This window comes from Equus caballus, chromosome 7 (genome assembly GCF_041296265.1).
Source record: "Equus caballus isolate H_3958 breed thoroughbred chromosome 7, TB-T2T, whole genome shotgun sequence".
NCBI lineage: Eukaryota > Metazoa > Chordata > Mammalia > Perissodactyla > Equidae > Equus > Equus caballus.
The window spans coordinates 68,723,473-68,745,993 of record NC_091690.1 but is presented as its reverse complement, the minus strand read 5'-3'; the positions used below and the strand labels follow the sequence as shown (position 1 = coordinate 68,745,993).

Here is a 22,521-nt window from a genome sequence, read left to right as displayed (position 1 = left end):
GGCGGTCTGCTCTTCCTCCCCAGGGAGGCGGAGGGCAGGTTCTGATCCCGCCCCACCACCGCCCTGCCCCTCTCCCTCGCTGATCCTCGGCTTTTGCAGTCATGCCATAGGGATGGCAGGTCTTGTCCTGCCTCCCTTCCCTGGCCTGTGGTGGGGTCAGGTGAGGTCCAAGCCTCTATAAACCCCTTTTGCATGAATGCATCCAAGACATTATCGAGTGGGTTTGTTGGTGACCATGGTGACAGCTGACCTCAGACTGCCTGCGTGGGAGTCGGGGGCAGCAGGCAGGGCTTGCCTGGAGGGGCCAGGCCAAGGACTGCACAGAGGCTGCAGGGCTGGCCTCGGAGATCAGAGCCCTCATGGAATGGCTCCACTGACGGAGCTCCCGCTGCCGGCACAAACCACTCATGTGGCAGATGTCAGCTAGAACAACAGGAAGTTGCCAACATCTGATCCATCACTCGTGGTTCAACCTGATGTCATTTATCCCCATTTTACAGAAAAGAGTCTCGTGATGTGATTTGCTCAAGGTCACATGATGAGTTGCAGAACAAGGATAAGATTTGCTCAAGGTCACACTCGAGTGCAGGAGTCCTCATTCCTAGTCTGGTTTTCTTTTCATTTCTAGAGGCTTCCCTCGCCTCGGAACTCCATTTCTGCCTGCCCCCTGTCCTCTTCCTCCACACATGAATGTCAATCGCTCATCGATTAGGGTTTCTCCTTGGCTGCCCGAATACCAGAATTTCTTGGCATCTTGGGTTGAAAGCATTTTAAATCCACTAGTCTGGAGGGCAGGGGTAGGCGTTGGGGTGATGGTCTGCAAGGGAGGTTGGTCACAGCCACTGCCTTGTCACATGCACTGCCTAGGAAAGAGAGGACCCGGGCTAGAGGGAGAACAGTTTTTAAAGACACTTTTAAAGGCCTTTTGAAGTTGCGCCTTGTGTTGGCATGCTTTACCAACATGTCTGCCTCCCCCGCCAGACTGGAAGCTCTTAAGGGCAAGGACTTTGCTTCTAAAGCTAAGGGGACTGATGTTTTCTGAGCAATTCCGTGTGCCCCACGTCATGCTGAAGACTCTAGTTGTCTTCACAACAACCCTGCAGGGTGGAAACAGAGGCTCAGAGAGTGTGAGTAACCCGGATGGGCAGCAGATGCATCCCAGATGAATCTCATTCAGAGTGAAAAAAACAGAGGCTAAGGCACTGATCAGGAGGTTTGGAGTGGGCCCTGGGTGTATGAACTTGCCCCGAGTGCCCCGGTGATTCTGAGGCAGCCCGGCCAGCCTTTGGGAACTACTGGTCTGTCCCCTGGCTACCCCCACAGTCATCTCTTCAGAGGCACTCAGTCTGCAGTGACTGGCATGGGAGAAGCCAGCCACTGAGAAATGAGCCCCAATCCCTGCCCTGAGGAGCTCACAGCCTGGTGAGAGGAGAGAGGCTTATACAAATGGGCCCATTGCATTGGCAGCACAGGCAGTAGTGGCGGTTTGGTCTTGGCCAAGAGCTAGAATGGAGAAGGGAACGTCCATAGAGCCTGGCACATAGTTCGGGTCCCACAATATCTGTAGTTATGAATAAAAGTTTCTGGCCCCCCATCTAGGAAATGTCTAGCTGTCTTCACACCAAGTCCAGATCTCAAGAATAGAGTAGTTTTTACTGAGCCAATCAGTTAAACACCTACTGTATGCTGAGCCTTATATGGGGTCCTCCCTAGAGTGGGATTGTACAAAGAAGCAAAGAAATGGCCCTGGCTTCTAGGAGCTGACAGTTGGATATTGAGAGCCAGCTGTGCCTCTGTGAACCAGCATGAGAATCAGGAGTCAAAGGGGGTCAGCCTGGGACGAAGGCTTCCAGGAAACAGCCCACAGGGAGGGGAAGGGCAGAGGGAGGGTTATCGTGGCTCAGAGGAATAAGGTAGCAGTAATTCACACTGTATTCTGCATTTGCTCACTCAGCAAATGCCTGCTGTGTGCCAGGCACTGGGCTAGGTGCTGGGGATACCATGGTGAACAAAACCTGACATGGGTGGCTGGCCCAGTGGCATAGTGGTTAAGTTCAGCACGCTCTGCTTCAACAGCCCAGGGTTCGTGGGTTTGGATCCTGGGCGTGGATCTACATACTGCTCATCAAGCCATGCTGTGGTGGCATCCCACAAGCAAATAGAGGAAGATTGGTGACAGATGTTAGCTCAGGGCCAATCTTCCTCACCGAAAACAAAACAAAAAACCCGACATGGCTCCTGCCCTCAGGAACCTATATAGTATCGTGGAGGAGGCTGACCCCAATCACGAAATCGTAAGTGCTGTAAAGGAGGACAGGATGCTCTGAGACTGTTAACAGGGGTGTTTGACCCAGACAGGGAGGCTGGGCAAGGCTTCCTTGAGGAAGTGAGTTTGAGCTGAAGTCTGCAGGGTGTGCCTAGCGGGGAGGAGGGAAGAGCACATGCAAAGGGCCTAGTGGCAGGGAGAACATAGTGAGCCAAGAGTGAGGGGCTAGGGTGGGCTGAGGCTGGGGAAGCAGGCAGGGCCCTGGATGTGCAAGGCCAGAGCACAGAGACAAGATGCTCTGCTTCAGTGGAGGGGAGCTGGATCCATATGACCCAGGCACCATGTCAGCTGTAACAGAGGAAGAGGCCACAGGTGGCTGTAGGAATAGAGGGTGAGGCATGTTCTCATTGAGGACAGGGTGTTTGAGTTGGGCTTTGAAGAAAAAAGGGAGTTTGCCTGTCGTATGAGTGTGTGATGGTGGAGGTCTTGGGAGATAGGATGTTTCGGGCAAAAGGCACAGGATACACGAAGAGGTGGAGTCTTGGAAAGGTGTAGGTCATCTGAGAAAGAGCAAGAAGTTGGTCGGGGGCAGAATAAAGTGTGCGAGGGATCTCAGGACGCCCTGTTGGCCTTCCCTGGAGGCCCTAAGCCCTCCCTCCCTGGAGGTGTGGTGGTGTGCGTGTTCTCCATCTCATCTCTGCCATAGGACATGATTAGGCCAGGACTCTGGACAGCAGCTTCTAGATCCAGCTCCTACCTGCCCCAAGACTGGATGAGTCACCAGGGAGGCCTGGGGAGAGAAGGGCAAAGGGGTGGGAGGAAGGCTCAGATGCTGCCTCTGTGCCATTAAAGGCGCTCATCAGCAATAACTGCAACTCACTGGGACGACTTATATACCAGGCCTTGTGCTTTGCTTCATCACGGTGCCTCCCAGTGAGGTAGGTACGCTTGCCCCATTTCACTGATGAGAAAACGGAGGCCCGGAAAGGTTGTGTTGCTCGCCCCCAGCCTCAGCACGCAGGGGACCACAGGCGCATCTGGGCTTGGGCGGAGTGTGACCCTGCTCCCTGTTTCCGCAGCGCGGCCGCCATGGACAAGATCCTGGAGGCGGTGGTGACGTCGTCGTACCCGGCGAGCGTGAAGCAGGGGCTGGTGCGGCGCGTGCTGGAGGCGGCGCGGCAGCCGCTGGAGCGGGAGCAGTGCCTGGCGCTGCTGGCACTGGGCGCGCGCCTCTACGTGACCGGCGCCGACGAGCTGCCGCGCCGCGTGGGCTGCCAGCTGCTGCACGTGGCGGGCCGCCACCACCCCGACGTCTTCGCCGAGTTCTTCAGCGCGCGCCGCGTGCTGCGCCTGCTGCAGGGGGGCGCCGGCCCGCCGGGCGTGCGCGCCCTCGCCTGTGTGCAGCTCGGCCTGCAGCTCATGCCCGAGGGGCCCGCGGCCGACGAGGTGCTGGCGGTGCTGCGGCGCGAGCTGTTGCGCACCGTGTGCGAACGCCCGGGGCCCGCGGCCTGCGCGCAGGTGGCGCGGCTGCTGGCGCGGCACCCGCGCTGCGTCCCCGAAGGCCCGCACCGCCTGCTCTTCTGCCAGCAGCTGGTGCGGTGCCTCGGCCGCTTCCGCTGCCCGGCCGAGGGCGAAGAGGGCGCCGTGGAGTTCCTGGAGCAGGCCCAGCAGGTGAGCGGGCTCCTGGCGCAGCTGTGGCGTGCGCAGCCCGCCGCCATCCTGCCCTGCCTCAAGGAGCTCTTCGCGGTCATCTCCTGCACAGGTGCGTGTGCGCGTGCGTGCCGGGGGCCCTGCATGTGCGCCTGGGCAGATGCTTTTGCTTGGCGTGCTCGTGTAGTGATGTGGCGTGTGTGTGCAAGGGGCTAATGCACAGGTGGGGAGTGCGATGTTCCTTCATTTAGTTAGCAGGTCTACCCTCAGCTCCTACTGTGGGTCCTATCCTGTGGTGGGTGCTGGGCACACAGGGAGGAGCAGACCCGGGTCAATCTGGCCAGAAGGAGGACCAGGGGGGCTGAGCGAGACAACAGGAAGGGGAGGTCATCATGCCCTTTGGATCAGGTGGATTTCATAGAAGTGGTGACTTTTGAGTCAGCTCTTGGGAGCTGGGCAGCGCCGGGAAGCCTGCAAGGTGCTCTGGGCAGGCAGAGAGCAACGTCTGGAGACGCGATGGAGCCTGTACATGTCAACTCTGAAATGTAAAATCGTGGCCCTCCATTGACATCTGTGGAACTTGAACTATAATGCAAATGACTGAGATAAGATCTGTGCTTTCCCTGATCACAGAGCCGTTCAAGGGAAAGGAAGGGAATACATCTGGCAGGAGGAGGAACCAAGGCCTGCTGTGTAAGGAGGTGGATCCTTAATACAGTTGGACAACAAGTTTTGATAACTAAATGTTCTTTCTCACCTCTAGGCCTTTGTCTGTGTGGTTCCACCGGGAATGTCCTCCCTCCCCCCAAGTTACATAGCCCTCCTACCTGTTCTTGCCAGCTCCACTGTTACCCCTTCTAAAGGCCTAGTTGGGGGTGAGTGCTTTTCTCTGTGCCTAGCACAGGACTAGACCCAAAGCAGTGCCAGTGAAGGTTTGTTGAGTGAACGAGCTAAGATGGGATCAGGCAGTGATGCTGTTGAAGGCAAGGACTGGCTCCGACATTCTTTTGGCAGAGGCCCAGCCTAGTTCCTTGGCAGCATGAGGGCATGGGATGATGGGGGAGGTGAGGGGCCCACCTGCCCTTCTAAGCTTAGCCCAGCCTCCTGTTTCAGAGGAGGAGCCTCCATCCAGCGCCCTGGCCAGTGTGGTCCAGCACCTGCCATTGGAACTTATGGATGGCGTCGTTCGGAACCTCAGCAATGATGACAGTGTGTCGGACTCCCAGATGCTGACTGCCATCAGCAGGTGGGCTGAGGGCCTGGTGGTAGTCAGGTCTTTCTCCGTCCCAGATGCCCCTTCCACTGGGTAGGGTCTCTGGGCTAAATTTAGTGTCAGAGGGCCCACGCTTGTTCATTCATCCACTCTTTCTTGGGCCCTGCTCTGCCTGGCCCAGGGCTGGTTGTGGGACACAGAGTGATGACTATATTTGTGTCTTGCCCTAGTGATGTCTCAGGCTGGGTACCAGCTGTGTGACCCTGGACAAGTCAGTGAAGTCTCTGAGCCTCAGTTTCCCGCTCCGTACCAGCAGAGGTGGTATAAGAAGTTGTCAGGCTTTTGTGGGATCACATTAGAAGGTGAAAGTACTTTATGAAGTGCTTTCTGAGTTTGGCAAGTATGATAGATGGAGTTTGGGTGCTTTTCAGCTCACAGAGCTCTTGCGCATCCCTCCCCTCACTGAACGTCATTGCACCTGTGATCTAGCCACAGCCGTCCGTCCAGAGATCCCAGAATAGGCCGCCTACCCTCCTGTTTGCAGGCCTTGGGCTCTGCAGAACCCATCCACTGGGCATGCCTCCCCCACCATTCTTTCCACCCGCCATTCTTTCCACCCATATACAGATCCACTGCCTCCATGGGGCCTTCCTGGATTCCTTGTCCTTAGCGGGTGAGAGTGTGGGCTCTGGAGGTGAGCCGCCTGAGTTCAAATCCTGGCTCTCCCGCTTCTTGCCTGTGTGACTTTGGGCAAGTTGCTCAATGTCTCTGTGGCTCAGCTTCCTCATCTATAAAATGTAGTATAACCGAACCCGTCTTACAGGGGTTTTGTGAGGATTAAATTAGGTCAGCTGAGATAATATGTTTAAAGTACTTAAAACAGTGCCACGGTAGTTATTATAATTACTATTAACTTGCTGTCTCATTGTTCTACTTCTTTATAGTATAGTCTATGGAGTATAAAAATAATGATAATAGTGACGTTTTCCTGAGTACCTACTGTGTGGCAGCTTCATGCTCAGTGTGCATTACAGGCATTATGTTATGGGGTCAGATGGGTTCCTACTATGGCAGATAGAGCCGTGCCTGGTGCAGAATGAATATTATGTAAGCGTTAGCTATTGTTATCTCTTTTAATCCGAACAACAACCCTGTGAGGTAGGTATTGTCCCCATTTTCCAGAGGAAGAAACTGAGGCTAGAGAGAGTAAGTGACTTGTTCCAGGTCCCAAGCAAGGGCTTGCTGGAGCCAGAGCTTCTGGCCTGGGGGCAGTGCTCCTCCTACTCTTGGGCCCCACGGTCCAGGCAGAGGTAGCTGAAAGCTCCGTTCTGCCCCTGCAGCCCAGTGTGTGTCAGGGTGAGGCTTGGGGTGCTGAGACGGCCTGGCTTCCCTCCTGCTGGGCTGGGAGCCCCGGTCTCTGCCAGGTGCCTGTGCTGGGCGCATTTGCAGTTCCCAGAGGTATCTTGTTCATCCCATGGACCCCAGGGCTGCCCTGTGCAAGTGTGAGTCAGTGTGGGGTCTCAGGATATTGTAGCCCTGAGCTGGTCCCCCAGCTGCCCCCACCCAGGAATTTGAGCCTCCTGGTCCTTGTGTCACCATCACTGCCCTCACCAGGATGATCGACTGGGTGTCCTGGCCCCTGGGGAAGAACATTGACAAGTGGATCATTGCACTGCTGAAGGGCCTGGCCGCTGTTAAGAAGTTCAGCATCTTGATCGAGGTTTCACTCGCCAAAATTGAGAAGGTTGGTGGGTCCCTGTCCTAGCCCCGGCTTATGGCCTTTCCCGTTAGTCTCTTGCCAGGGGCAGTGCGGGTCTGGGGGGCAGAGGATCGGGGCTCCACCCAAGCTCACTGTGACCTGGGACAACTCACTGCCCCTCTCTGGGCCTCAAGTTGCCCCCATTCATTGCTCTGACTGCTCATTCAAGAATGTGTATCTGTCACTTTTGGACTGTCCGTCCATCCATCCATCCATCAGATATGTAACTATCTTACTGTCCGTTTCACCATCTGTCTATCCACCCAGGTCTGGGAGCCCCTCTGTGTTCTTGCTCCTGCGTGGCCCTGCTGTTTCACCTCCGGTGTCTCTGACCCCCTCTCAAGCCTTTGGCTGCACTTGGCTTTGGGCAGCCCAGGCCTAGGAGACTCTTGACCAGAGACTTTCTTCCAGGTTTTCTCCAAGCTTCTGTACCCCATTGTCCGGGGAGCCGCCTTGTCTGTCCTCAAGTACATGCTCCTGACCTTCCAGCACTCCCATGAGGCCTTCCATCTGGTAAGGGCCCTGCCTCCCCCACTGGTCTGGCTGGAGGCCAGGCATGCTGTCTTTGTGGGGGTGGGAGTAAGAGGTTGGGGCTTTGAAGATCTCAAAGTCCTGGACGTTAGGACTGGAGGAGACTTGAGATCCCATTTTGTGGATAGGAAACTGAGGCCTGAGAATTTGTATGGCCTCCCCATGGGCCCACAGTACAGTGACGGGCCTGGAATGAGGACAATCAATGTTCCTTGGGTGCGAGCTTTGTGCCAAGCACAGTGCTAAAGACAGTACATAAGTGCATTCATTTAACTCTCAGAATAGCCCCAAGAGGGAGGTGTATCCCTTTCCCCATTTTTCTGGTGAGGAAACTGCAGTTTAGGGAGGTTAAGTCATTTGTTCCCAACACACAGCTCGTGAGTGTTACAGGGAAGCTTCTAGCCAAGTTGGTCTGACCCTGACCCAGTGTCCTTCCTGTACCCTGCTGTCCACCAGCGTCCAGGTGGCCTGGCGTCCAGCTCAGGGCTCGTTCTGCTGTCTTGGGGACCCTCCCTTGGGAAGGACAGCCTGCAGCCCTGAGGGGCAGCCCTCTTCCTGCCTGCCTTCCTCAGACCTGCAGATCGGCCCTAGATTCTGATGGCCCCTGGTCAGGGCAGAAACTTCGTGCTTCCCGATTTTCTGCGGTGGGTAAAGCACAGAAGCAGGGTTTGGGGTACTCGGGGTTGAGTCTCAGCTCTGCCATTTTCCAGGTCTGGTGGCCTTGGGCCAGGCACTTACCTTTCAGAGCCTGGAACAGGGGTAAACCCCTAGGAGGGTGGAAGGGGGTTAGATGAGGTGGTATTTGTCAAGAGCCTACCACCTGCTAGGGGCTTGGCAGATAATTCTTTCCATCCTTCTCCTGGGCTCCCCCGCTCCCAGTTCCTGTGGCTTGACTCTGTCCATCCCTGGAACATTATGGTATAGCTCCCCTACGGGTTTGAAGGTAGCAAGGAGGAAAGAAACAGGCTTTGATTCAGACAGTCCTGGGTCAGACACCAGCTTCTCCCATAACCCATGGTGAAACCCTTGGCAAATTATAGAACCTTTCTAACTTCAGTTTCTTCATCTATAAAATGGGGATAATAATCACCACATAAAGTCATTGTAAGGGTGAAGTACTTGACACTTAAATTTTGGTGAAAGAATGATGGTGTCTGCCACTAGAGATGGCCACTTGTGCTCTATCAGGGCTGCCCCCCAGCTGGCCACATCATGGCCCCAGCATCACTCCTGGGCAGGCAGAGCAGCCCTGGTCACTCACACCTTCAGGCTCTTCGGGCAGGTCAGTTGCTGAGGCCTAATGGCTGGGGCTCGAGCTCAGGCCTTCCTTCAATGGTGAGGAGATATTTATCCCATTTAACAGATGAGACTTAGGCAGCATATCCAAGGTTGTCTATCTTGTAAAAGGGGTCACCTGCCTGCAGAGCTCAGAGCCACATGTGGGTAAGGGGGACAGTGGTCAGGTGGGCACACCTCCCTGCCTCAAGGAGCTCTGGGTGTTTTCCGTGCTGACTGCCATCCCGTGTCTCGGGTGGGTAAACCAGTGCTGAGCCTAACGCTGCTCTTCTCTCTCAGCTCCTCTCTCACATCCCCCCCATGGTGGCCTCCCTGGTCAAGGAGGACTCCAACTCGGGGACCAGCTGCCTCGAGCAGTTGGCAGAGCTGGTTCACTGCATGGTGTTCCGGTTCCCGGGCTTCCCAGACCTCTACGAGCCCGTCATGGAGGCCATCAAGGTGAGTGACCATCCCCCACTGCTCCCTTGTCCCACTCTGACAGGGGTGCCAGTTTGGGCCTTGCTCAAGGCCATCCTACAGGTTAGCGGTAGCACCCTATCGTCTGGTCCTGGCTGTCTCCCATCACCTCCCCTGGCCCATCCTGTGCTCTGGCTGGGCCACCTGCCATTCCCCAGATTGGTCATGCTCTCTCATGATTGCTCTGAGCCTTTGCATATGCTGTTCTCTCCAACTGTAAACCCTTCTCTTGTTCTGCCGAGATGGCTCCTACGTATCCTTTAAGGCTCTGCTCCCTCAGGGGTTACCTCCTAAGTGTTACCTCCCTCAGCAATCCTTCCCTGATAACTCTCCCCCCACCCACACGCCTCCCCCCCAGGCTGAGCGAGGGGCTCTCTGGGCTCCCAGAGCCCCAGTGCATCCCTCTGTCACATGTTGTCACTGTCTGTGAGTCTGTCTCCCCGCAGGCTGAGCACTCCAGAGCCGGGATTGTTTCCAGTTGTTCACGTAACTTTACTGATGCCCTACTCTGTGCCAGCCTGGGCTGGGAACTGGGGCACGGGCATGAGGCAGACCAAGTCTCACCCACTGAGGAGCTTGCAGCCTACTGAGGTGACAGACTTGTATGCAAGAGTCTGATCTAAGCAGCTACTGAAACACCTGCGAGGGTGGCCCGAGAGCAGTGAGGAGCCAGAGGAGGGAGAGATCTCCTCCAGTTGCGGGGGGTGCTCCAAGAGTGGGTTCTGAACTGGGCTTGCTGGGTTGCTAGGACAATAACTGACACTTGTAGATCGGGCCACATTGATGGTGTTTTCCCACTTATTTCGTCTTCTAATGCACACAAGAAACCTGTGAAGTGGGTACTGTTGTTATTTCAGTTTCATAGATAAGGCAAATGAGACTTGGAGAGGTTTGGTGACTTGTGAGAGACACAGCCAGGGCCTGGGTTGCCGAGCCCTTCCCCATTGCCTGATCCAGAGGGCAGGTCCGAGCACGGGTGGAACATGTCTCGGTAGGTGGTGGCCCTTTCAGAACCTCTGATCTGACTTCCATCTCTGTAGCACGGGATAAACCTGAAAAGTGTCCCACTGTAAAACACCTAGAAATGCTTGTTAAGATACAACAAACATCTTTTTAAGTATGTATCTGAGCTGGCAAGAAAGTAAGGGGGAATCCCTAGGGGCCAAAAAGGAAGAGAAACTGAATTCCAGAATGGTAAGTGAGAGATGATGCTGTCTTGCCCTGGGGTGGGGAGGGAGGGTGGGTGAGATGGCTAGCCTCAGTCACCAAGGGGCTTGAGCTGGTGGGGACATGAGGGGAGGCTTAGGGTCTGTCCACAGTAGGGAGTTAGCACTAAGAGTCCCACATAAGTTAGGACCCAAGAAAGGCTTTGCTGTTAGCAATAGAGTGATCTGGAAAGAATATACACATAGTCCCAAATAGACATCAAGGAAACTTCTCTGGCTTGGTCTGCACCCTGAATTGGGAAAAAAAGAAATTTATAATGATTGGCCTGCTCTCACATGGGTTTAGGGGTTAAATTCTTATCGTCTTTGGGGTTGTGGGACCCCCTCAGCTCAGACACTAACATTAAAAGTAGTCATAAGCTGGTAATACCCAAGGATTGCCTAGTAGAAACAGAAATGAAAGTGCTTTCAAGCCACAAAGATAAAATTCTACTAAAGATGAGTTTATAATCCACAAATTGCAAAACACACAAGGGAACAATCCACCACGAGTGAGAGTTGGCAGGTACAACAAACGAAACCTCTGGCATTTGCTTGGATCTTCTCAGTTTTTCCAACTTAACATGAGAGACTTTAATAGTCAGCGCTAACCTGTGGTAGAAGCAGCTGCCTGGCTAGATCGTGAGCTCCCCATCCCTGAGGTGGGTGAGCAGAGGAGATGGGACTTCCACTTGTTGGAGGTGACTGTCACTGTTTCCTGCTAGACAGTGAGCTTCTGGTGGTCAGGGACCATGTCATTTTGATCTCTGGGCCCAGTCAATGTCTGTGAGTGAGTGAAAGTGACCGTAGTGTGAAGAATGCCCTCTGGGAAGTGTGAATAAAGAGGAGGGAACGTGGCCCTGCCCCGAGCCCTGAGGGAAGCCCATGCTGAATGACCCAGGCTTTGCACACCAGGGGCTATGGTCTGATCGAGGGGACAAGGCGAGTCTGCAAACACCTGTGCCACGAGGTGCAGGGAGTTAGGCTTCGTAAGACTGTCAGACAGGTGGACCTTGAGGGATGGGGACTGGCAGGAGGAGGCCACTCCAGACAAGTTAGAGGGAAAGGCTCGGGGGGTAGGAACATGCACGTCCAGTTTGGCGGTACTGTTCGGTGGAGTGGAGGGCAAATTGGAAAGGTCAGCACAGCAGAGGGCCTTGAAAACCAGGCTCAGTGACTCTCCTGAGTCCAGCAGATCTGGGCTTCTCAAACGTTCCCACAGAAGTACTTGACCTTAGAGGAGGGGACTTACCCCCAAGCAGCCCGACACAAGCTCAGTTTCTCTAAAACCTCATTTTATCTCAAAGATTCAAGTCTGTACTTCCCAATTACAAACGTTTGTTTTAATATCTTTTTCTTCCTTGACTGTGAGAGCCTGTAGCTCCAGGAAGAGATGCTCCTTTCCTCCTGTGGCTTTGCATACCCCTTGGGACAAGCCAGTTTGAGAGACAAGGCAGCAAATTATCAGTAGGGTTTTGTTGTCGATAAAATTCTTTCACGTGTGTTCTGTGAGTACATCCTTTGTATACAGTCTCCTTTATAAGTAAATTCTGGAACATTCTCTCATTTAGGCAGTTGTATCAGGTTACAATAGTTTCCCTGGGAATTGTGGCCCTTGCTAAGGGAGCCATTGTATGTAAATTTCCAGTGATGTCAGGAGCTTGAGCATTATTTGGAAATTTTGTTTTATTTTCCTGAGAATACAAAATTACCTTCTTTGGGAAAAATGGCACGTAAATTTTTTTTTCTACTGTGGATATTTTTGCATCTTCTCTGGGTGCCTGTGTGCGTAAGTGGGGTTGTGTCTGCCTTTTTGTCCCTATTTGTTCACGTTGTATGTGGGGTGGGGATTGGATGGGGGAAAATAGAAAGGAAAAAGCAGGGACGAAGAGAGTAGATACTGAGCCTCTGGCAGCTCCTGTGTTTTTTATCATCTGTGAGAGGTGACTGACTAATCTGATAAATCATCTGATAAGTGATCCTGGGAAATGAGTGAGCAGAAGTGTTAACCACTGCTGGAGCCAGACCTTCTGCAGTGGCCAGAGGATGTGCACTGGAGAGATAAGAGTTTCTGGTGCTAAACTGGTTTGAAGCTCTGGAGCCTTGGACAAATCTAGGGACTGTGTCATGATCTGGAAATAAGAACTCGGCTGGAGGAACTGTTATGAATGTCACTTAAACCTACTAAGTAACTGCATTATGCTTAGATGTTTTTCTTTAAAATATGTCATTATTATAATCAGTGCTTGGTAATATTCTTTTAGGTGCAGCTGGTTAATGTGAAAAAGGGTAAGGAGTGGGAAAGCATGCTAATTCCCCAGCCTGTGACCAAGGACCCATACCTCAGACCCTGGGATCCTCCCACCGTCCTGTCTCTAGGACCAAGTTCCAGAGGGGTGACTAATCCAAAAAGGCTGACTTTGCAAACCTAAGAGTAGAAGGTGAAGCGAGAGCATCTTTGTGCGTAAGCACCGTGAAAGTAGAGGGTCAAACTGATCTAAGATAAGAGTATTCTCACTTGACAGATGGGGAAACTGAGGCCCAGGAAGGTTAACTGATTGAGTCAGAGAGACTCATTGACCACGGCTGGACATCTAGTGAGGACACGAGTCAGGACTAGGATTGAGATCTTGACACTGCTGGTTCTGGCTGGAGGGCCGGTGTTCTCGTTGCTTAGAGTCTGTCACACCCTGGGCTCTTCCAAGGACATACAGATTCTTTGCTTACTGCCTGTATGACCCTGGAAAATTCATTTATCTGTCTGAGTCTTAGTTTCTTCATCTATAAAATAGGGATTTTATCATCTTCTTAAGACGGTTGTGGCATGAAAGATCATGTAGAAGGACCACATGTCAAAATGAGAACCAAGAATAAATTTAGAAGCGGGGGGCTGTTCACACATCTCTAGAACATTTGTGGGGCAGTCTGCCAGGGCAGGTGTGGGGTAGGTTGTAGTCCAAGAAGGCTTCATAGAGGAGGTGATATTTTTAGAGCTGACCCGGGTCCCCACCATCCTGCTGGCTTGTTCCCTCCTCAGGACCTCCATGTTCCCAATGAGGACCGCATCAAGCAGCTGCTGGGGCAGGATGCCTGGACCTCTCAGAAGAGTGAGCTGGCTGGCTTCTACCCCCGGCTCATGGCCAAGTCCGACACGGGCAAGATTGGTTTAATCAATCTGGGCAACACGTGCTACGTGAACAGCATCCTTCAGGCCTTGTTCATGGCTTCCGAGTAGGTGCTGCTTGTGAATTCCATGTCTGCCCCTCCTTCTCCCCTTTGGGCTCCCTGGTGTGTGGGGGTTGGGATGGGGGTTGGAGAGGGTGGGTCTTCTTTGCATTGTTGGCATAATTCCTTGAGGTCAGTGGGTACATGAAGGACAGATGAGAGCCCCAGAGGGCTCCTGGCCATTGCCAGGCAATAGGTCAAGACTGGATGGGAACTTGACATGGGGCTGGGCTGCAGTGGGAAGTGGGTCTGCTCTGGGTTGGTTGACATCACTGACTGTCCTCCTAGAGTCTATGGCAGTGGGTTGTGTCTTCTAGAGTAGAACTCCCACTCACCATGGTATTTACTAAAACAAAATCTTTGTTGTCGATGGCTACCTGTCCAACTTATGGCTTGCTTAAAAATCACTCAAGGTTTCAGCCACAGAAGTAGACATCTTTTAAAAAAATTTTCTATTTTTGTGGGTGTTAAAATGCATGTAACATAAAGTTTACATTCTTAACCATTTTTAAGTGTACAGTTCAGTGTATTAAATACATTCACATTGTTGTATAGCCATCACCACCATCCATCCTCATAACCCTTTTCATCTTGTAAATCTGAAACTCTATATTTACTAAATAATAATTTCCCATGTTCTCATCGTCTGCTCCCCTCAGCTTCTGGCAACCACCATTATACTTTCTGTCTCTAAGATTTTTGTCTCTACTCTAAGTGCCTCGTATAAGTGAATCATATAGTATCTGTCTTTTTATGATTAGCTTATGTTCACTTAGCAAATGTCCTCAGGGTTCATCCATGTTGTAGCATATTGCAGAATTTCCTTCCTTTTTAAGGCTGAATAATATTCCACCGTATGTATATACAACATTTTGGTAATCTGTTCATTGGTTGATGGACGCATGGGTTATTTCCATGTTTTAGCTGTTGTGAATAATGCTGCTCTGAACATAGGTGTACAAAGATCTCTTTGAGACCCTGTTTTTGATTCTTTTGGGTATATACCCAGAAGTGGAATTGCTGGGTCATGTGGTAATTCTAGTTTTGGTTTTTTGAGGAACCTACATAGTGTTTTCTGCAGTGGCTGTGCCAATTTATATTCCACCAACAGTGCACGAGGATTCCCTTTACTTCACATCTTTGCCATGACTTGTTATGTCTTGTCTTTTTGGTAATAGCCATTCTAACAGGTGTGAGGTGATACCTCATTACCGTTTTGATTTGCATTTCCCTGATGATTAGTGATGTTGAGCATCTTGTACCTGTTGGCCCTCTGTATGTCTTCTTTAGAAAAATGTCTATTCAGATCCTCTGCCCATTTTTTAATTGAATTGTTTGGGTCTTTTGCTGTTGAGTCGTATGAGTTCTGTATATATTTTGGATATTAACCCCTTATCAGATACATGATTTGCAAATATTTTCCCCCATTCTGTACGTTTTTTCATTTTGTGGGTGGTTTCCTTTGCTCTACAGAGCTTTGTAGTTTGATGTAGTCCTACTTGTTTATTTTTGCTTTTGTTGCTTTTGCTTTTGGTGTCAAATCCAGAAAAACATTGACAAAACCAATGTCAAGGAGCTTACCTAACCCTGTGTTTTCTTTTAGGAGTTTTGTGGTTCAGGTTTTAGGTTCAGGTTTTAGGTTTAATCCATTTGAATTGATTTTTGTGTTTGGTGTAAGATAGGGATCCAGTTTCATTCTTCTGCATATGGCTGTCCAGTTTTCTCAAGACCATTTACTGAAGAGACTATCCTTTGCCCATGGATAGTCTTGGCTCCTTTGTCATAAATTAGTTAACTGTATATGTGTGGGTTTATTTCTGGGTGCTCTGTTCTGTTCCATTGATCTGTGTGTCTGTTTTTGTGCTGGTACCATGCTGTTATGTTTACTACAGCTTTGTAGTATAGTTTGAAATCAGGGACTGTGATGCCGCCAGCTTTATTCTTCTTTCTCAAGGTTTTTGGCTATTCAGGGTCTTTTGTGATTCCATGCAAATTTTAGGATTATTTGTTCTATTTCTGTGAAAAATGCCAATGGGATTTTGATAGGGATTGCATTGAATCTGTAGATTGCTTTGGATAGTATGGATATTTTTTTTTTTAAAGATTTTATTTTTTCCTTTTTCTCCCCAAAGCCCCCTGTACATAGTTGTATATTCTTCGTTGTGGGTCCTTCTAGTTGTGGCACGTGGGACGCTGCCTCAGCGTGGTTTGATGAGCAGTGCCATGTCCGTGCCCAGGATTCAAACCAACGAAACACTGGGCTGTCTGCAGCAGAGCGCGCGAACTTAACCACTCGGCCACGGGGCCAGCCCCATGGATAGTATGGATATTTTAACAATATTAGTTCTTCCAGTCCGTGAGCATGGAATATCTTTCCATTTATTTGTGTCATCTTCAATTTCTTTCATCAGTGGCTTATAGTTTTCAGTGTATGGGTCTCTCACCTCCTTCATTAAATTTATTCCTAGATATTTTATTATTTTTGATGGAATTGTAAATGGGATTGTTTCCTTAATTTATCTTTCTGATGGTTTGTTATTAGTATATAGAAATGCAACAGATTTTTGTGTACTGATTTTGTATCCTGCAACTTGGCTGAATTCATTTATTCTAACAGTTTTTTGGTGGAGTCTAGGGTTTTCTATCTACAACATCATGTCATCTGCAAATAGTGAAAGTTTTACTTCTTCCTTTCACGTTTGGATGCCTCTTATTTGTTTTTCTTGCCTAATTACTCTAACTAGGACTTCCAGTACTGTGCTGAATAAAAATGGTGAGAGTGGGCACCCTTGTCTTGTTCCTGATTACGGTGTTAGCTGTGGGCTTGTCATATCTGACCTTTATTATGTTGAGGTACATTCCCTCCTTACCTACTTTGTTGAGAGCTTTTATCATAAACGGGTGTTGAATTTTGTCAGATGCTTTCTCTGCATTCATTGAGATGATCGTGTGATTTTTATTCCTCATTTTGTTAGTGTGGTGTATCACATGGATTGTTTTGTGGATGTTGAACCATCTTTGCATCCCGGGCATAAGTCCCACTTGATCATGGTGTCTGATCCTTTTAATGTATTGTTGAATTTGGTTTCTTATATTTTGTTGAAGATTTTTGCATCTATGTTAATCAGAGATACTGGCCTGTGATTTTCTTTTCTTGTAGTTTCCTTGTCTGGTTTTGGTATTGGGGTAATGTTGGCCTTGTAAGAATTCCCTCCTGTTTTTTGGAAGACTTTGAGAAGGATTGGTATTAATACTTCTTTTAAATGCTTGGTAGAATTCACCAAGGAAGCTCTCTGGTCCTGGTTTTCAGTTTGTTGGGAGGTCTTTGACTACTGATTCAATCTTAGAGATATTGCAGGTTTCGTTCCAGACTGCCACAATAAAGCAAGTCACACAAATTTTTGGGTTTTCTGGTGCATATAAAAGTTATGTTTAACTACACTGTAGTCTATTAAATGTGCAATAGCATTATGTCTTAAAAAAACAATGTACACACCTTAATTTAAAAAATACTTCATTGCTAAAAAATGCTAGCCATCATCTGAGCCTTCAGTGAGTCATAACCTTTTTGCTGGTGGAGGGTCTTGTAAAAAATACAATATTTGCAAAGCACGACAAAATGAAGTATGCCTGTAAATGATCTGTTCAGATTTATTTCTTCTTGATTCAGTTTTGACAGGCTGTATGTTTCTACGAATTTATCCATTTCTCCTAGGTTGTCCAATTTTTTGGCGTATAATTATTCATAGTGGTCTCCTATGATCCTTTGTATTTCTGTGGTATCAGTTGTATTCTCTCCTCTTTTATTTCTGATTTTCTTTATTTGAGTCCTTTTTCATTTTTCTTGGTGAGTCTAGTTGAAGGTTTATCTATTCAAAAAAGCAGCTCTTAGTTTCATTGATCTTTTCTATTGTCTTTTTAGTCTCTAATTCATTTTTTTCTGCTCTGATGTTTGGTAGTTCCTTCCTTCTACTAACTTGGGATTTCGTTTGTTCTTTTTCTAGTTCCTTGATGTGTAAAGTTAGGTTGAGATCTTTCTTGTGTCTTAATGTAGGCCTTTATCGCTATGAACCTCCCTCTTAGAACTACTTTGCTGCATCCCATAAGTTTTGGTATGCTGTACTTCCATTTTCATGTGTCTCAAGGTAGTTTTTGATTTCTCTCTTTTTTTTGAAGATTGGCCCTGAGCTAACATCTGTTGCTAATCTTTTTTTTTTCCTTTTTTTCTTCTTCTCCCCAAAGCCCTACAGTTCATACATGTAATTCTAGTTGCAGGTCCTTCTAGTTGTGGCATGTGGGATGCTGCCTCGGTGTGGCCTGATGAGTGGTGCCAGGTCCACACCCAGGATCCGAATTGGTGAAACCCTGGGCCACTGAAACAGAGCACATGAACTTAACCACTTGGCCACAGGGCCAGCTCCTGATTTCTCTTTTGATTTCTTCTTTGACCCTTTGGTTTGGTTGTTTAGTAGCATAATGTTTAATCTCCATATATTTGTGAATTTTCCAATTTTCTTCTTGTAATTGATTTCTAGTTTCATACCATTGTGGTTAGAAAAGAGGCTTGATATGGTTTCAGTCTTCTTAAATTTATTAAGACTTGTGGCCTAACATATGATCTATCCTAGAAAATGTTCTATGTGTACTTGAATAGAATAATAGAATGTGTATTCTGTTGCTTTTGACTGGAATGCTCTGTGTATGTCTGTTGTATCCATCTGGTCTATCTTGTCATTTAAGCCCAATGTTTCCTTATTGATTTTCTCTCTAGATGATCTATCCATTGATGAAAGTGGGATATTAAAGTCCACTACTGTTATTGTATTGCTTTCTATTTCTCCCTTTAGGTCTGTTAATATTTGCCTTATATATTTAGGTGCTCCTATGTTGGGTGCATAAATACTTACAAATGTTGTATCCTCCTGTTGGATTGACCCCTTTATTATTATATACTGACCTTTTTTGTCTCTTATTATGGTCTTTGTCTTAAAGTCTATTTTGTCTGATATAAGTATAGCTACCCTAGCTTTCTTTTGGTTTCCGTTTTCATAGAATATGTCTTTCCAGCCCTTCACTTAACAGTCTGTGCGTCCTTACATCTGAAGTGAGTCTCTTGTAGGCAGCGTATAGATGAGTCTTGTTTTTAATTCCTTCAACCACTCTATCATTTGATTGGGGAATTCAGTTTACTTACATTTAAAGTAATTATTGATAGGTGTGTACTTATTGCCATTTTGATAATTGTTTTCTGGCTCTTTTGTAATTCCTTTGTTCCTTTCTTCTTCTCTTGCTCTCTTCCTTTGTGATTTGATGATTTTCTGTAGTGGTGTGCTTAGATTCCTTTCTTTTTATCTTTTCTGTATCTACTATAGGTTTTTGCTTTGTGGTTACCACGAGGCTTACATCAAACAACTTGTATTTATAACAGTCTATTTTAAGTTGATAACTTAAGTTTGAATGCATTCTAAAGCTCTACGTGTTTACTCTCCTCTGCCACATTTTATGGTTTCTCATGTCACAATTTACATCTTTTTAGTCTTGTGTATCCATTAAGAAATGATCGTAGTTATAGTTATTTTTACTACTTTAGTTTTTTACCTTCATACTAGTTTTGTAAGTGATTAACCCAACACCTTTACAACATTAGATTATTCTGTATTTTACTATATATTTACCTTTACCAGTGAGATGTATACTTTCATATGTTTTCTTGGTAATGATTAGCACCCTTGTGATGAACTCCTTCAGCTTTTGCTTGTCTGGAAAACTCGTTATCTCCTCTTCAGTTCTGAAGGACAGCATTGCCAGGTAGAGCATTCTTGGTTGGCAGTTTTTTCTTTCAGCCCTTTGAATGTATCATGCCATTTCCTTCTGGCTTGCAAAATTGCTGCTGAAAAATCTGCTGATTTTTTATGGGGGCTCCTTTGTACATAACAAGTTGTTTTTCTCTAGCTGCTTTTAAGGTTCCTTGTCTTTAACTTTTGACAATTTAATTATGTGTCTTAGTGTGGGTCTCTTTACATTCATCTTATTTGGAACTTTCTGAGCTTCCTGGATGTGGTTGTCTGTTTCCTTCCCCAGAATAAAGAAATTTTCTGCCATTATTTTTTCAAATAAGTTTTCTGCCCCTTTCTCTCTCTCTTCTCCTTCTAGGGCCTCTATATGGTGAATATTAGTCCATTTGATATTGTGCCTTAAGTCCCTTAAGCTGTTTTCACTCTTTTTCATTCTTTTTTCTTTTTGTTGTTCTGATTGGATGAATTCCACCGCCCTGTCTTTGAGTTTGGTGATCCTTTCTTCTGCTTCATCTAATCTGCTTTTGAACCCCTCTACTGTATTTTTCAGTTCCGTTACTGTATTTCTTAGCTCTGTGATTTCTGTTTGGTGCTTTGTTATATTTTCTCTCTCTTTGTTCAAATTCTTATTTGTTCACGCATTGTTCTCCTTTGTGGGCATCTTTATGATTATTATTTTGAACTCTTTATCAGGTAAATGACTTATCTCCATTTCATTAAAATCTTTTTCTGTTTTACCTTGCTCTTTCCTTTGGAACATAGTCCTTTGTTTCTTCACTTTCCTTGATACTCTGTGTTGGTTTCTATGCATTGGGTAAAACAGCCAACTCTCCCAGTTTAAGGAGTGGCCTCATGTAAAGGAACTTTATCGCTGAACCCTGACCCAGCTCTTCGTTGTCTCTCAGACCTTTGTGATTGTCCAGGCAGCCTTCTTTGTTCTCAGTGGTACTGAGTAGTTGAAGGTGTGCCAAGACCTGTCAGTGTCCCAAAGGGGAGGGTCTCAGTCAGCACCTAGATGTAAGCTGATTGGAAGTTGCACCCATAGGCAGCACCTTTTAAAGTATGCACATAACCCTCTTTCAGGGGAAGACTGGTAGATGGGCTTTCTATCTGCTCCCTTTGCACCGAGCTCTGCGGGGGGCAGCCAGTTAAGAACTGTTTTTTTGTTTGCTGCCATCCCATTGAACTCATGAACACTAGCCCAAGCCCACTGACCACCAGAGTCAGGCCATCAGGGATGTGTCCTCTGGACAGCAGCCACAAAAGCTGGGGCACCAAGTATGTGCACAGGCTCCTTTTTCAGAGACACCAGTGTCTCTGGAGTGGGGCAGCTGCTGACCCCCCTAGTGTCTGGAGAGGATTGCAGTCGGTCCCTACATGTGGATTTACTTAGAAACCTGCCCTTCACACCACAGCTATGAAGATAAGTTAATCATCTTCTTTCATGGAAAGACTGTGTTTCTGTCTGGTGCCTCTGCACTGTGCCCTGGTGGCTAGCCGGTTAAGAACCGTTTCTCTGTCAGTTGCAGTCCTGTGGGTACCACAAACATAAGCCCTGCTGTTAAACACCAGAGCCAGGTGTTTAAGGGGTGTCCCCTGGGCGGCAGCTGCAAAACCCAGGAGACACCGGCAACCTGGAGTAAAGCAGAGGGAGTGCGCGAAGCCAGCGCCTGCCAGCCTCTGAGGTCTTTGTGGAGTATTTCACTTGGCCTCTAGATGTGTGTGAAATTAGAAGCCTGCCCCTCAGGCTGAAGCTTTTAAGATAAGCAGATAGGCCCCTTTCACAGAAAGACTGGATGGGTTTCCATGAGCTCCCTCTGTGCTGGGCGTTGGGGGTCGTGGATTCGCCAGGTGAGTCCACACAAGAGCCCCCTAAAAGCTGTTTCTCAGTTTGCTACAGCCCTGTGGGTCTCATGGACGCTAGGCCCATTGGCTTTCAAAGCTGGATGTTTTGGGGGCCTGTCTCTCTGGTCCAGGTCTTAAAAGTTGGGGTGCCAGTTATGGGGTTCAAACCCTCCCCTCCCCGGGAGAAGGTGGGAGTTGTGAGTTTCCTCCTGATTGGGGTCACCGTGCTGGGGGTGGGATTTCTGGTGAGATTGTGTCTCAACCTCTCCCACCTGTTTCCATGTGGGTTTTTTCTCATCACTCCATGTGTAGGACTCTCTCAGTTAGTTTTTGGGTTTCTTTGAGAGGGGATTGTCATATATGTAGCTGTATATTTGGTGTGTCCATGGGAAGAGGTGAGTTCAGGATCTTCTTCTGTCGAACCAGAACCCTAAATAGTGTCTTTTGATTCCCCAAATTTTTAAGTTTTCATTAAGTCCAGTTTGTCTATTTTTTGTTGTTGTTTCTTGTGCCTTTGGTGTCATAGCCTAGAAATCATTGCCAAATCCAATGTTGTGAAGCTTTTATGCTATGTTTTCTTCCACAAGTTTTATTGTTCTAGGTTGTAAATTTAGATACTTGATCCATTTTTGAGTTACTTTGGCATATGGTGTTAGGTAAGGGTCCAACTTCATTCTTTTGCATGTGGATGTCTAGTTTTCCCAGCTCCATTTCTTTCTTTCTTTCTTTTTTTTTTTTTGGTAAGGAAGATTGGCCCTGATCTAACATCTGTTGCCCATCTTCCTCTTTTTTTTGCTTGAGGAAGATGGTCGCTGAGCTAACATCTGTGCCGATCTTCCTCTATTTTGTATGTGGGACACTGCCACTGCATGGCTAGATGAGTGGTGTGTAGGTCCATGCCCAGGATCCAAACCTGCGAACCCCAGGCTGCCAAAGCAGAGCATGCAAACTTAACCACTATGCCACCAGGCTGGCCCCTCTAGCACCATTTTTTTTTTTTTTTATTGAGTTCATAATAGTTTACATCAATGTCAGATTTCAGTTGTACATTATTTCTTGACTGTCACCACATAAGTGCTCTCTTCACCCCCTGTGCCCACCCCCTGCCCTCCTTCCCCCGGCAACCACTAAACTGTTTTCTTTGTCCATGTATTCGTTTATCTTCCACATGTGAGTGAAATCATCTGGTGGTGGTCTTTCTCAGACTGGCTTATTTCGTTTAGTGTAGTTCCCTCTAGTTCCTTCCACGTTATTGCAAATGGGATGAATTTGTCTTTTTT

General features: G+C 48.1%; 1 protein-coding gene across 3 annotated transcripts in view; it reads left to right on the top strand.

Annotated features, from left to right (window-relative positions):
* The window catches only part of USP35 (ubiquitin specific peptidase 35), a 39,691-nt gene that overhangs the window by 3,338 nt on the left and 13,832 nt on the right, over positions 1-22,521 (top strand). For 2 of the 3 annotated variants that reach the window (XM_070274332.1, XM_070274333.1), the window contains exons 2-7: positions 3,346-4,028; positions 5,030-5,162; positions 6,744-6,873; positions 7,300-7,401; positions 8,995-9,153; positions 13,414-13,607. In XM_070274332.1, the coding sequence (XP_070130433.1) occupies positions 3,356-4,028; positions 5,030-5,162; positions 6,744-6,873; positions 7,300-7,401; positions 8,995-9,153; positions 13,414-13,607 (1,391 nt within the window). In that variant the 5' untranslated portion in view covers positions 3,346-3,355. Of the gene's footprint in view, positions 1-3,345; positions 4,029-4,578; positions 4,792-5,029; positions 5,163-6,743; positions 6,874-7,299; positions 7,402-8,994; positions 9,154-13,413; positions 13,608-22,521 lie in introns of those variants that run through there. The other variant, XM_070274334.1, reaches the window with a different exon arrangement.